Source organism: Prinia subflava, chromosome 3, assembly GCF_021018805.1.
Source record: "Prinia subflava isolate CZ2003 ecotype Zambia chromosome 3, Cam_Psub_1.2, whole genome shotgun sequence".
NCBI classification, from domain to species: Eukaryota; Metazoa; Chordata; class Aves; order Passeriformes; family Cisticolidae; genus Prinia; species Prinia subflava.
In genome coordinates this window covers 46,869,068-46,884,129 of record NC_086249.1, presented here as the reverse complement: position 1 = coordinate 46,884,129, position 15,062 = coordinate 46,869,068, and the positions used below count along the sequence as shown (strand labels likewise).

Genomic DNA, 15,062 nt, shown 5'->3' with positions numbered 1-15,062 from the left:
TACTGAATCTGGTGTGCCTCTGTTCTGTAGCTAAGGCACCCTAAACAGAGGCTGGAAGCTGGTAAAGGTACTAATTCTTGTGATACCTGTAATCTGCTGTGATGATCTACAGAATTTTGGAATTAACATGAATGAGCAAATACATGAGAAGCATGGAAATCAGGAAGAGAGGATGGGGGAGAAGTGGTAAGAAGAAACTAAGTGAAAATTAAATTTAAAAAAAAACAGTAAAGAAAAAAAAGCCAGAGTGGAATAAAGATCTGGAACAAACCTGAAAATATAACAATATTTCAAAGAAATCTTTACATAGACCCCATAAAACTCATTATTTTGTGTAGTTCTTCAAATATGATTTAAAGCAAGTGCCAAGTTAGAAAAAAACCCCAAAGAAACCTAAAAGCCTAAGGAAAGCCTTTGTGAAACAAAGGAACTAGGTCTTTCTTCCTTTCTGCCTTCCTTTCTTTTTCTTTCTTTTCTTTCTTTTCTTTCTTCCTTCCTTTCTTCCTTTCTTCCTTTCTTTCTCTCTTTCTCTCTCTCTCTCTTTCTTTCTCTCTTTTTCTCTCTCTTTCTCTCTCCCCTTTCTCTCTTTCATTCTTTCTTTCTCTCTCTCTCTCTCACTTTCTCTCTTTCTCTCTCCTTTTTCTCTCTCTCTTTCTCTCTCCCCTTTCTCTCTTTCATTCTTTCTTTCTCTCTCTCTCTCTCTCCTTTCTCTCTTTCCTTCTATGTAATTGATGGAGATGTTGAGGGTGGGAGCTCAAACAACAATCCTGGGTTGTAATTCACTCCCAGGCTCAAAAGGATGGTCCCAGTGGGTGCTTTGAGGTCACCTGACACAGGGTGGGTCTATGTCAGCTTGTCTTGGCCAAGGAGCAGCCTCTGGACCTTGTTTATTCAAGAATACATTGCCTATAGGTTGAAAGTGTTACACTGCAATTGTGAGGCAAAACAGCGCTTTTGAGTCTCTCCAAGACCCAGAGAGATGGATGAACCAGCCTGTGGAGTGGAGACAAATACATGCAAGGTATGTGATCCAACTCTATAAGGTGAAGAAGGACTTGCTTAGCAAGTCAATCCTCAAATAACAGAAATTAACCTTAAAAGGACACTGACAGTCACAGAAGCAAAAAATGTGAAAGCATTTAATTTTTTGCCCCTTATTAGAGACTGGAGGGGAGGGGGTTGTTTCCTTGTATTTTTCTTTTGGTTTGGTTTTTTTTTTTTTGTCTGTTTCTTTGTTGGAAAATAAAGAGATTCTGAAATTTTGCATCCTGTAGTTTCTGTAGCACTCGTTGTCATGGGAGGCAACAGACATAGCCTACAGATGGGGCTCAGAATCTAACCCATGCAATAGCTGAATACATGCATGCAAAAAGACAGACTTTATTCAGGCTGCACCACAAATCTATAAAAATATGCCAGTGAAATTGCCAGCCTATCAGAAAAACTGGCACTGGAAAACAGCAGAGTTCCTGGCCTGATGCCCTCCTTTTTCCACAACCTGTGAGCAAAACTATATAAACCTGTGTAAATTGAAAATAAGATTGTTCTGTAGTGAATTTCAGGATCTGCTGCATTGTTTTGGGATGGCAGGAAATTGCCCCCGGGTAAGTAGTGTACAACACCATGCATGAGTCTTGGCAGAGAGAGAGAAAATACAGAATTGCCCCTTGCCACTCCATGCTACAGCCACCGAGTTCAAAAAAGACTTGCTGAGATAAAAGCTAAGAAAATAAGCAAGCATTAGCATCACAAAATACAAATGAGAAGCAAGGAAAATCCATTAAAGAATGTGAAGTACCAGAAAGGTAAATGGCTTTATCAACCATGAACTCCTCTGCAAAACGAATGTGACAAAAATTCTTCTTGCTTTTCCGAATTGCTGTTATTTCTCCACACTGCTCAAAGACTTCCTGAATAATTTCCTCCGTTGCGTTTTCTGGTAATCCTCCAACAAACACTGTTTTACACCCAGGAGGTCTCTCTCTTGTTGAAGGTGGTGGAAGATCTAAGTCAAAACAGAAATCACATTGGAATACAAAATTTGTCTTTTGATCCATTGGCTCTATTCACCCCTTTAATCAGTTCTGGGCAGCAGCAGTTACTTGACATAGTATAGAGGCAGAAAAGAAGGACAAGAAAAATAATTGAATATTGCAGAGGTTATCCAAAATTGATTACTTGAATCTAAACCCTTTCAAGCTTTAGGTGGCACTTCAAACATTAATTCCTGCCACTGCAGTGTTGTCCAGGACAGACAGTGTGGTCTAAAAAGGGTCTTTCTTTTCTCTGTACAGTCACACAAAACCAGAAAAATATTCTGTTTCAAAGCAGAAAAGCTTCTGCAACTGATTTGACCCTGAGCACAGATCTCAGGCTCTACTGCAGTACATTCAAAGCCTGAACTGCACCATCCCTGGCTCATACCCATCACTCGCCACGCTCACCAAGTGTGTGGGCTGTGAGCAAGCCCATGCTGTGTACACCCTGTGCTCTTGGGCCAGACACCTTTCCCTGGTATTAGCATAATTTCATTTCTGTCTCAGCGACAGGAGCACAGCAAACAGAAAAACAAAATGGGAAACACAACAAAGTGACAGCATGATGAAAACCCTCGGCCAGTTATCTGTTTTGTCTTGTTGCCAGATAATGGAGCAGACGCCAGCACAGGGGAAGGATAACCTCATTGTTTACAAGTGCTCATGAGGTGGAGTAGCTAGAAATGCTACCTTTTTTTTCATGTATATATAGAGAGAATATATACACACTTAAATAAGAAAAACTATTAAATTTTTGAAAGCTGTATAAAATAAAAGCTATTGTAACACTTCACCTTGTTTATTTTATACACAGTGAAAGTAATTCTCCAAGAAGGAATCTGACTAATAGGAGTTTTTTGGCCCTTTAATGCAGTAAAAGAGGTTACAATCTTAAAGTGTACATATATATACATACATACATACTCACACACATAGCCAGTTTGATTAAACTGTGATCTGGGTACACTGCAAATCCAGAGCACCTAACTATTTGCCTAACATTCTCATTTCACAGCAAGAGTGAAAGTCACTCATATGATGGCTCTGAAACTCATGGGGCTAACATACAAAATCAAAGTTTGTGCCTGAGCTGGTATCTCAGTGGGAAGAGTTTTCCATTTGCACAGTCACAGAAGGAACAGGAGGGAACCTGGTCCCTGCTTTCAAAAAGAAGGAGGAACTCATCTGCCATGTTGAACCTCCTGAAAAATGGCAGAAGAGAAGCCGTAGCCCCCTTTCCTCAATCTCCCTCAGAAAGGGACTGCAGAGGGGCAGTTTGGGGTGTAAGGTACTGCATTCAGGGACACGAGCCTGGATTGCTCCCATCAAAATACAGGCACCTGAAGGGGAGCACAGAGATGAACAGCAGCATAAAAGCTTAATGTTTTGTGACATCCTGATCTACAGAAAAGACAGGTATCAACTATGAGCAGTGTAGATCTTTAGGCTGTGTTATTTTTCTTTAAGTATTTGTCTTTTTTGTACAAGCTGCACAGTTGTTTTTTATGTGACCTTACAGAGATGAATAAGGGTGCTCTTATACCATACCATGCTTTTACACACAGAATAGACCTAAGATGGAAACACATGCCTGTAATTAAAAAGCCTAACTGTTATTAGATAAAAAAAATCATGCAATGAATGTATTTAGGAAAGTAACATTCTTTCTTCAGATCCACTTACTTGGGTTTGGAGGGAAGAGTGTGCAGCTTTTGCAGTGAATTATTTCTTTGACTACAGGCACATCTGTTGGTGGTGGTGGCGGCACTAACCCCATGCCTGGTATCATTGGGTTAATCGGAGTGATTCCAGTCATCATGCTAAGGCTTGGATCAAAGCCTGGTACACAGATTGAATCTGCAAGTACAGAACATAAAATCCTGGCTTATAAATCTTCAAACTACCTGTTAAAATTTTATTGTACAGACAGTTTCACTTTAAGTTTGTTTTCCTTGTTTGGTTCCACAAGCATCACAGTGAGAATTAGGAGAAGGGGAAAAGAAAAATGGAAAAAAAAAAAAAGGCAGAGAACAGGGAGAAGAGAGGGAGAAGGAGAGAGAAAGGGAAAGAAAGAGGGGGAGGAGGGTGAGGAGGAGGGAGCTGCATTCTCAGCGAAAAAAATAAACTATGCATAAAGAAGGAAATGTTACATAATCTAAAATATTAACATGGCTGAGTAAAATGTAGCACATTACCGCGTAAAACCAGGAATATCTGTTATTATCTGGAATGTAATTTTCTGTTCATAATGCTACTGTGGTGTTTACATTGCTTTCTGCCCAAAGCGTACAAGGAATATAATTTAACATTGATATGTCCTCTCCATCTAATTGTCAGACATTTATCACAACATAGCCTTCTCACATAAGTGACCTTGATTTACAAACAATACAGAGAAAGATCCATTTCTGGCTGCTTTATAGAAGTCTAGTTAGCCAAGACTTTTAATCATTTTACCCTGGAATATAAATTTTCAGCTGCAAAGAATGGGGTCTTTTTGAACATTGGAATTAATTCCTTCTTGTCCTGTTATTTAATCGGATTAGTAGATTCTCCTCAACACATCTACTATTAACATATACCACTACAGCCTCATAAAGTAAAATGAGTATTTGGCAAGCATCGCTCTTTCTCCTTCCTAATCTCTTTGCCAAGACTTCCATACGTGTTACTTAAAGCTGAAAGATTTACTGGGGAGCACCAGTGCCTTAACACCAAGAATTGTAATAAGCAGATGTTTCAGAGGAACCAAGAGCCAACTTCTGAAATTCGCTTTCGTTAAAAACAAGGCTTTAGGTTTCTTGAGGCATAATGAATAAAATATTTTGAGAGACCGATCTCTTTGTTGGCATAACACTGCTGCTATTTGGCATCATCAATTATTTAAAAGAAGAGAGTTACTTTGGTGTTCTACAGATTTTCTGCTGAGTTTTCTGGCTAGCAACTGGAAAGTATTTAATGATACGTGTAAACATGGGGTTTGGTAGCTCAGGAGCTTGTTTATTTTGAAGAAGCAAAGAGGGAAGAGGGAAACAACTCCTTCTCAAGCAGTTTAGACATATAGATATATATACATACACATACATGAGATTTGAGCTAATTTTAAAAAGGCAGCATGATTGATGAAATATGACCAGAGAGACACCAGTTTCTTCATCCTAAATCTGCTGCTGAGAAGCTACGTGGCCCTGGGTCAGCCCTCTGACCTTTCTGTATCTTCATTTCTGCACCTACAAAACAGACAGAGCAATACTCCCTTACTGGCGAGTATTGGCTTACATTTTTATAGCACTATGCAGGTGTAAAGCACTCTGTGGGGGCTGAAAATTAGCATTATTACTCCTGTGAAACATCCCTAATCATCTTCTCTGGGAAGGACGACTGAGGACTGAGAACTACTCTGAGAGAGCTCCTATCTGTCTCAACCGCACGCTCCCCGTTCCCCCCGCGCCGACTGTGAGCCTTCACCACCTCCAGGCACTCCTGTACAACAAGCGTAGCAAGTGCACAGTAAGCAAGGATTTGCTTCAGGCTTAGTGAAGACGAGTATTAATGAAAAGTCATGATATTACATTACTTTTTTTAATAAGTGGGCTTATGGAAAAGGATTTGCTCTGGGTGTGATACCTTTTTTTCAGTATGGATGTATATGCATTGCTTTTCAGATTTAGCTTTGAAACTTGGAGCCTGTCGTTTATTCTGCAAGATGCAGTGGTGGCCATACATTAAATATTCATGGTGAATGCTAGGAGATAAAGTTAGAGGTAAAAGGGCAACATATAGTTCAAAGAAGTCCTTAGGCTATGCTAATAATCTTAATCTCATTTTTACAAGTCAAGCTTCTGACAGTCACAGAAGACCACCCTGTGCACCACTCTGGCTGTGGGTGGGACTCTATCATTGCTACTTGCTGCTAAAACATCCCACAGAGCTCAGTGGCATCCAAAGCGGGTCACCACACTAGCACCCAACACACTGTGCCATACCAGTCCTCTCCTGGGATCAGGAGATGCCAAATGCGGCATTTTGTCCATCCCTCTGGACAAGTGTAGGGTTCACTACAGTCCCAGCCAGATATGAAATTTCATGTTGAATCCAATATCCACAGTAGAGCTGCAGCATTCTGAGGCAAGGGTACAAGATGATGGACAGAAGGCCAAGTTCTACCTGTTCCATAAGTATCTTTCAGGCCCCATGTCACAGCCAAGGAAAAAGATCATCATCTGGGAAGTGCTGCCACAAGGTGTGTTTAGCTTTTGCTATTCTGTCCTTAAGACAATCACTAGATACATTTCAGCTTCCCTCCAGGGCTAGTGACATGAAATAACAGCACACTCTACCCAAACCACAGGCACATGCTCTCATCCAGAGTGAATATGGCAGGTGTCAATCAGGTACAGCTTTCTGATATTCCTTTGGCAGTTGTGCAGACAGAGAGAAAAACAAATCCAAGGGAGATGGCCACAGGGAAACTCATGCCCACAAACACTGTGAATCTGGGCATGGGGAGGGAGAGCTTTCAGGCTGCATGCTAATCAGAACAGGTTTGTGAACTAAGTGGAAGAAAATTATTTGCCACTAATTCCTTGCATATCCAAGTAAATGCGACTTTGTAAATAACTTTGCCTGTGTTAAATAAGTACACGGCTTTGTCATCAGTTTCTTTTACAACTAGAATCAATCTACAAGAGCATGAGCTCTTGGGGTCTAGTCCAACGCTCATGGAATGTCCTTCTAGGAGTGCCAGGACTCCATGCCTTCAGAAGGTGACTGTGCTGAGGTATACTGAAGAGGACTCAGTCAATAATTCTTGAAATCTAATTCCACATCTTGCAGGCACAAATCCAAGCCCTGTTAAGGTCAATAGCTAGAGTGCTGAGGGCACAAACAGATTTTAACCCCAACCAGGTCAACTTTCTCTGTCCTCTTGAATCAGTTGCTTCATTTTCCCAGTGTGTTAAATTGAGAATGAAACACTTTCGTACATAGCATGAGCACTGAGAGGATGCACAGGTACCAACAGTAGAACATCCTGAAAACAAAAATCATTCTCTGAAAACTAAGAACTATTTAGTATTGTAAAATCCAGATGAACTTCTAGAGAGTGGAGCTCTTGTTTGGACCCCTGAAGAGACTGGTGGTGATTGCATCTCCAGAGAAGTTGATGCATGCCACCTGGATATTGCTGACAAACCATGAAAAAAGACTATAGATGAGATGTCCAAAGGAAATACTGATCTGGACTCTGAGGTGCAGAGAAAAAAGAACAATAAACTCACCGGAAAAGAAAGTCAATAAATTTGCCACATCTGTGATAGGATCTAGAAGAATCCCAAGTTTAACTATATTAATGCTATTGAGTGGTGCAATAATAGAAGTTGGATATATAGCTCTTGTCTAGAAACAAGGGAAGATCATCCATCAGCACCACCACTGCAGTTTGCTCCATGTCCTGGCAAAATGCCTATCTGGAGCAGGGCCAGGACACCAAACAGCACTGGAGGCAACTCCTGTTGAACTAACTGGCAAGACTGTTGGTCTTCACCATGAAAGAAAATGGTAAGAGTTATGCAAGGATTTCAAAAAATTAGAATCAATCCTGCCCATGTATGATTTTTTTAACAGACCCCTTAAAGACATCATTATTACAATATTTTAGACATTAATATGTTACACTAAACAAAAGGATATATTACATTTATAAGCAACATATCTGAAGAATTAAAAATGCAATATTTTATGCATTCAAGGATCATGGCATTCTTTCTAAAGGGGTCTCAATTATGCAGCTGGATAAGGGCTTTAATGAAATCATTAAAATGGAAAGTAATCAGAGTTGATAAAGAATTTTAAGAATGGAAAAGCACATGTTGGTCAAGTTAGAGTCCTTGTGGATACTGTACAAAAGGTTTGAACATTCACACATTTGTATAGGAAAAGAAAAGTATTTAACATCAATATTTTGAAGTTCCTGTTCTGCCTAAATTTGGCAAAACAAATTAATTCCTGTTTCATCTGATAAGAAATTGGCACATTGGAGAACAATGAAAACCTCTGGAAAGCAAATATTTGGAATTGGCAGAGAGAAAGGCAATAAGAAAAACCTTGAACACGTGAGTAGTTTTTAAAGCTTCTTTTTCTTTCAAGTGGGTAAAAGAACAGAATATTCACAGGAAATCTCTGAGTCCGAAAAAAGCAGAAGAAAAATACAATCTCTTTGATGAAAACTACATTCTAACACAGTAAGTAGTGTAAAACAATTGCTTTTATTAAGGTCCATTTTGGAAGGGCAGGAACAACTTGGTCTTCCACGAAAATAACCACACAGTCTTGTAGAACCATCCTCTTTTCCTTCTTTTGCAACAGTTGCTGTCTGAATCACCTTACGCTTTTTGCCAAATTACTGCTCTGCCCAGGTAACAAGGATGTTTACTCCTGCCATCTGTGCTTTTGGATATTGCAATCCATTGCCAATACTACTTTACCACCACATTTCCACTGGCCCTTGCCACAAGGTATTTATCTGCTCAAAGTCACTTTTTAAGGGTATAGTCCCCTCTACAATTCATAGTATTAGCTCTTGGGTGTGTCTCTTTTTTTTTTTGCTTTTGCCTGCAACTGCCAATTGTTTCTGTGGCATTTTATGACAGCTGCCAAGTTGTATTTCTGTTGGATGCATAAGAACATCCACAAAGCAGGGGTTTGTTTGTGAGCCCCTGCTCGCACACATGGAAGGTTTCACCGTGTGCATCATCAGCCGTGTGCCTCAGTCCTGCTGGTCAAACACACAGAGAAATGGTGAGCAGTGAAAACAATGACCTGAGCACAAAACTACTAACAGTAAATGTTGAAAAGGTTCCCATGGCCTTGGAGTGATAGTTTTACACCTACAAAAATAGTCTGTTTCCTGCTAGGGAATGCTAACATGAACTGAAAGGAGTAGGACAGTCCTGGCAGCAGCTGCTAACAAATGGATGAAGATGCTTGTTAAACTTTGTTTTCTGTGGAGGAAAAAAAAAAAAGATTCTGGAGACCAGATATTTGATTGTGTACTTCAGAAACACCATTGCTGAGTATTTTAAGGCTGAATATTGAGTTGATTCCTAAAAGTTGAAATTAAAATTTTCCTGAAAAAGAGCAAATCTAATAGAGAATCTGCCTCCCTTATAACAAATACATACATATACATACATACATACATATATGTGTATATACATATATATATTGTCACCAGAAAATAATCTTTTGCTATTTTTAACTTGAAATAAAGTACCTTATTAGAGTAATGAAGAGTTACTCTAAAAACTTTTTATATTTTTATCTAAAATTCTCCCTCAGAACTCTGCAGTCTGCCAGTGCTTTATTATCATCACAATCTAATCTTTTCCCTATGAGCAATTAAGAATGTGTATTTAGCTGCCAGATAGAGATCAAGGTTGGATCACTGTTTTCCATGGTCATCCAATTCCTACAATCTTCTGGGTTTCATGAAGCTTTTGGTGGAAGTGACTCATTTGGTCGATATTTAGGGCTTCTCTCATCAGCATCTTTGAATACATTTCCTTGACCAGTTTAGACATCATTAAACTTCTACACTTGTCTGTCTCTAAGACAGATGCTGGATTGGCTGGTAAACTTCTAGGCACATACCAATAAACAAAGGCGGGGTAAAAAACACTCTTAAGGAGCTCTGAAGGAGGTAACAGCTCCTCCATTTGGCCGGCCTAGTCACTATCATCCTGTCTCAGAGCAAGGACCATCTGCCTATGCCCAGTAGCAGATGCCTGGGGCACCAGAATAAGAAATAAGCAGGTAAAGAGCAAAATATTCTTAGCTCAAATACACTGAGGGCTTACATTTTTTCAGTGATAGAGATCGTAATTGAACAATGCTTTCTAGCAGGCATCTATTGCATGTAACTTGATTTATACCTTTTTACTAAGTCCTGCAATGTGCCTGCTTATACTTTGAATCCATTGGAACCTGTTTGTATCAGTGGCTTTCACAGTGTGCTAGTGAGTAGCAACTGAGTCGGGAACTGTGCTTCCTTTTCTTTGCTAAAACAAGGTATTTGGCAGTTCCAGGTGCACCTTCTAGTTCTTCCATCCTGACGGATCATGAATCCCTTATTCACCTTATCCACAAGATTCCAGATTTCACTTCTGCTTTTATATTTTGCCATGTGTTTGGCAGAGTGACCTCTGTCCCTGTGGAACTTCTACAAAGGAATAAAGATATGGAATCTCTGATTTTGGCCCCTTTTAAAATCATGAGATTTTAAAGTGCAAGGGTGGAGATGTCTTTGTAGGTGGCAGATGCCCTTACAGAAATGCTACAGGAAAACAACCAATGAAGGATCACATGAGCAAAGGACTCCTGCAGGAACAGGACTAAGAGGTGCGGGATCAATGTTTGTGTGTGTGTCCCTGTGTGTGTGTGTGCACATGTGAGGGTGTATATTTGGAAGAGGAGTGAGTTGAGAAGGGCCAGGAAATCAGGTTCTTGACCTCTGCCTTTCTCAGCTGGCCAGGGGATCCCTATTAACACCACAGCAGGAGCTACATTCTGTGAAGCAGAGCCCAGTGTGTAGCAAATACAAGTCTCTAAGGGAGATTTGACAAAACAGGAGGTGAGGGGGAATCCAGATGAATGTTTCTCATTAATAATCAATGAAGTTATAATTTATGTGAACTCTACAGTGTCTGCCAGACCCACTTCATAAACAAAACCCTTGTAGCATCATCAAAACACTTGCCACTTGAAAATTACCTCTATGAGACATATATCACTGAACAAGCTTTAGGGCTGTATTATTGTACTTGCTTTTTTGAAGAAAGCACAGTGTCTGCACAGAGGAATAGTTTACAGCAGACAATCCCAGAACTTTAGATGCCATTCTTCAGAGCTAGTTATGCTGTAGCTGAAAACACTAAAAGCAAATCTGTCCTCCTCTTGATCCCTGCCCACAAAATCACTTGACAAACACTATATTTAGAGCAATATACATGACAAAGATTAAATTAAAGAAAACCACCTTCCCTTTTTACAAGCAAATCATGGGGTGAATCCTGGTTCATCCTTTATTGCTGCAGCGCTTGGCACAACAGGACCTCAATCTTGTTTAGAGCTTCTAATGCAATGCAAATAATAGGAGAGAATAACAAATAATAATAATAATACAAAGCGTTACTACAATGGATGCCACTCTCCTCCAAAGATGCAATTTCAACACTGTTGTGTAAAGAAATCTACAATGGTAATGTTATTTCTAACACTGTTTCTGCTTATGGATAGCCACCAGTGCCATTTTTACCTCTGAGGGGTTTCAGGCAATACCTGCCCATGGGGGATCTATTTAGTTTCCTCTCAGAACACGTCTGCAAAAAAGTACCTGACAGACAAGCCTGCGAGTGAAAACTGGAAGTTTTTTCCCTGGAAAACTTAGGACTTAATGTTGAGGGAATCTGATGATGGCTTGTCAGTTTTTAATGCCTGACAGCTGCATGTGTAAGAAGCTAGGCCAGAAAAAAGGTGACTAATCTTCGTCTCCATCCACAATCAGCTGCTCTTCCAAGTGGAAAACCCTCTTGAAATTCCAGCAGAAACTTGTGGGGATCAAAAATGAGGTGGTAGAAAACAGAAGGAGAAAGTGAAGAGAAAAATCAAAATAAATGCAGGGAAAGAGATGAAGGAGAGGCAAAAGGAAAAGACAACGGTATTGTCTGGATTGTCTGTGTCCACGCCTTATCCACAGGCTCTTTCGACCTGTGCCAGGATTTTGAAGGATTCATGAGTTTATAGCACCTCACAACACCCAGAGTAGTGACCTTCCCAAAGTCTCTGCTGCTTAAGAACCTTTCCATAGAATAGGAACAATGAGCTTCTTCCACCTTTTCACTAATAAATCACTTCCTTGCATGGGGTCAGTCACAAGTTCATTGTGAAGAAAACAACAAAAATGCAAATTGTGCACAGTGCCACCTGGTCCCCAGCTAATGGCTCCTGAGCTGGTTTTGCAAAAATATGGGGCTGGCCAGCATGCAAGATGCAATGTAATGCATTGCCTATAGGCTGTAAAATGTGCACAGCTGTTATTTCCTGACCTTCAAAAGTCTTTGTGCACTCACTATTTGCTGCTTAGGACAATCCTCCTCTGTTCTGAGATTTTTCCTTCCATTTCTTGTATTTTGAGCTCATCACAATGGGCTATTTAGTAAGGTCAGCCTTAGGCAAACTAAGTAGCCTCTCTAATCTCCACTGGAAGCTGTTCAGTCTGTTTGCCAAATAAACCTCTTCCTAAAATAAAACTTTGTCATGTTCCTTGAAAACAAGATCACCTTTCACTTCAAAGCCCTAGAAGATGAGAAAAGAAATAAATAAAATATTATTACACAGCTTAGGAACTATTAATGGATTTTTTTCTTGCTTGATATCTAGGAAAGTGCTGTATTCCAGAAATTTGAGAGGCATTTGTACAGGCACAAAAGGAAAAAAAGTTTATTGGAAGATATAAGCTCCTAAGATGTAAATGAATACTGAAAAGAAATTGAAGAAACAAGAAAAATTTCAACTCCCAGGCTACGCTAATACTGAAATATAACCCTTATAATAAATGAAACATAAAAAGCTTTCAGTGTGTAAAAAATGGCAAAATACCATCTTCTGGTTAGTAATGTGACCTCAGAAAAAATGGGTGAAAAAATAAGAAATTCAGACATTTCATTGGACATTTTCCAAAGGAAAACAAAAGCGACTGATTTTTCTCATGGATCATGGAAGAAATTCAGGCTATTAAGCTGGAGCTACTGTGTGGATTCTTGAATCTGTGGAATGCATACAAACACTCTCCATGCCTTTCCAGGGTCACAGGAGTAACAACAGCCTTGCCCAAACTGGAAAGAAGCTGTACAACCCAGAAAGGTGTCTCAGCTGCACAGACAGGTTCTCCCAGAAACACAACAAAAACTGTGCCCTGACAGAGTGAAGGGTCCTTCCAGCCCTCTAGCCCAGACACCTGCCTCTAACAGCAGATCCCTAATTTAGTTTAGTACCAGAACAGAACAGCTCTGAAGTGACACTTCCATATAATATTTTCCTAATCTCCAACACTCACTCTTCTGCTCAGGGGCTTCCTAAAGCAGAGGAAGTTTTGTGCCTCCTCCAGGTTTATTTTTGGATAAAAATACCAATGAGCTTTATTGCATGGGATGTACTTCTTTTGATGCCATTACAAGAGATGACAGAAAGTTGTCCTGTGAAATCAGCTGGAAAATATTGAGTGACGATATTTCAAAATTTTAACCAGGTTATTCTACATGTATGCTTCTCTTTCAAAAGCCTGAGCAAACAGCCAAAAGAGAGATCTATGCTATAATTTTAAATGATTATTCCTGGTCTATTTTCACAGTCTCTTTTATGTTAAATTATTTAAATAACAGTGTCAACACTTTTAAATCTACAGCATCTTTAACCCAGTGAGTACTAGAAGAAGGTTAAGTATAGTAGATACAGTAAAGATTTGCTGTCTGTATATGAATGTATTAAGAAACCTTGATATTTTGTATTATCTTCCACTAGAACTGTTTGACCTCCATACAGTTTATGGCAGTAACTTGTAGGACAATACTTGAATGCTCTGTGCATGAGCAGAATGCCTGTTGGATTTGAATTTGATTAACTAACAGTTGAGTAAGTAATAGAGTGGTACTTGGTGAATTAATAAACTGTTTACTGGTTAAGAATTAACCAAGAATCCCATCTTGAGAATACTATGCTACATAAAACACGATCTGAAAAGAATCCAGAGTAGAGAGCAGCAAGTAATGCTCCTGAGTGTCTGTAGAAAGAACTATCTTAAACTCCAATGTGCTATGACAAAGCTATTTTGGCTAGATTTTTGCTATAAAAGCCATCTAGCACCTCAGCAACCTGAAAACACTCCTACGTGCTTGGGTCCCACTGCAAACACAGAGTGCTGGTGACTACAGCTCTTCAGGAACATGAGAAGCACCATTCAGCTTTACATAAGCAGGCACCTTACTTTACATTCCTTCACCTCACATAAGCAGGTCCCGTGGCCAAGGGCCGGCTCAGGCCATGGACAACACGGCTCCATCCAGACCAGAGGGATTTGGGAATTCACAGGGGTCACAGCCAGGTACAGCCTCAGCACTGGGGAGCCGTGCGGGGAGGGAGAGAGTGATCTGTGGTGACAGGGGAGCTTGCACACAGAGAGAGATGGCAGAGGATGTAAAATCAGACACAATGAGCACTTAAAGAACAGGCACTTTTCCCTGAGGAGGATGGGATGAAAGCTGTATAAACCAAGAGAATGGAAGGTACCATCCAAAATATTATTCTTTCCGCATTCAAAGGAGGAAGAAGGGCAAAAAAGGCTGTGGAATTTAGTCACAATCCTCAGTCAACCTTCTTTTCTCCAGCTTTGGATAATCCACAACACCCTCATCTTTGAATTATTTGCAACACCTTCAGTTTTTAGCTAGAGACCTGCCAGAAGGGAAGGTAATAAAGTCTGCTAGACAAAAACAGAGTATGTTGCTTATCAAACAGGAGAAGGTTTTTTTATCTTTTTCATTGTTAAGCCTGGGATTTCACCTGTGTTCAAAAAACACAAATAAATAAGTGAAAAATATTAAATAAATAAATGCTACAAACTTCCACAGGTTAATATTGCTTTATCAGCTTGCAAGTTCATGTTCAGTATTGAGTTTGAACTAAATTATTTAGACTTACAGTTTTTGAAATACCTTTTAGTGAAGGCTTCCTTTGGCCACTTCCCCACTTCTCAAATTTCACAGGGTTTGAAAATTTTCTGATGTATTCATTACAATCCAAGATAATGTTTCAAATTCTCCTTCCATCTATGAATTCAATGATTCAATGATTGTTTGTAGATCTTGACGATATAAGCACAAGGGCCCTCTCAGCTCTCTGAAGTGCCTGTTTTAGGCAGCCAGACTTGATGGCCAAATGGCCAGCAGTGGTGGTAATGGAGTAATGGAGTAC

At 39.8% G+C, this 15,062-nt stretch overlaps 1 protein-coding gene across 5 annotated transcripts in view; it reads right to left on the bottom strand.

The window, feature by feature from the left end:
* ENOX1 (ecto-NOX disulfide-thiol exchanger 1) overlaps nucleotides 1–15,062 on the bottom strand; it is a 360,099-nt gene that overhangs the window by 96,238 nt on the left and 248,799 nt on the right. For all 5 annotated transcript variants that reach the window (XM_063392151.1, XM_063392147.1, XM_063392150.1 and 2 more), the window contains 2 exons: nucleotides 3,720–3,893; nucleotides 1,799–2,005 (listed from right to left, as the gene is read on the bottom strand). In XM_063392151.1, the coding sequence (XP_063248221.1) occupies nucleotides 1,799–2,005; nucleotides 3,720–3,893 (381 nt within the window). The remainder of the gene's footprint in view (nucleotides 1–1,798; nucleotides 2,006–3,719; nucleotides 3,894–15,062) is intronic.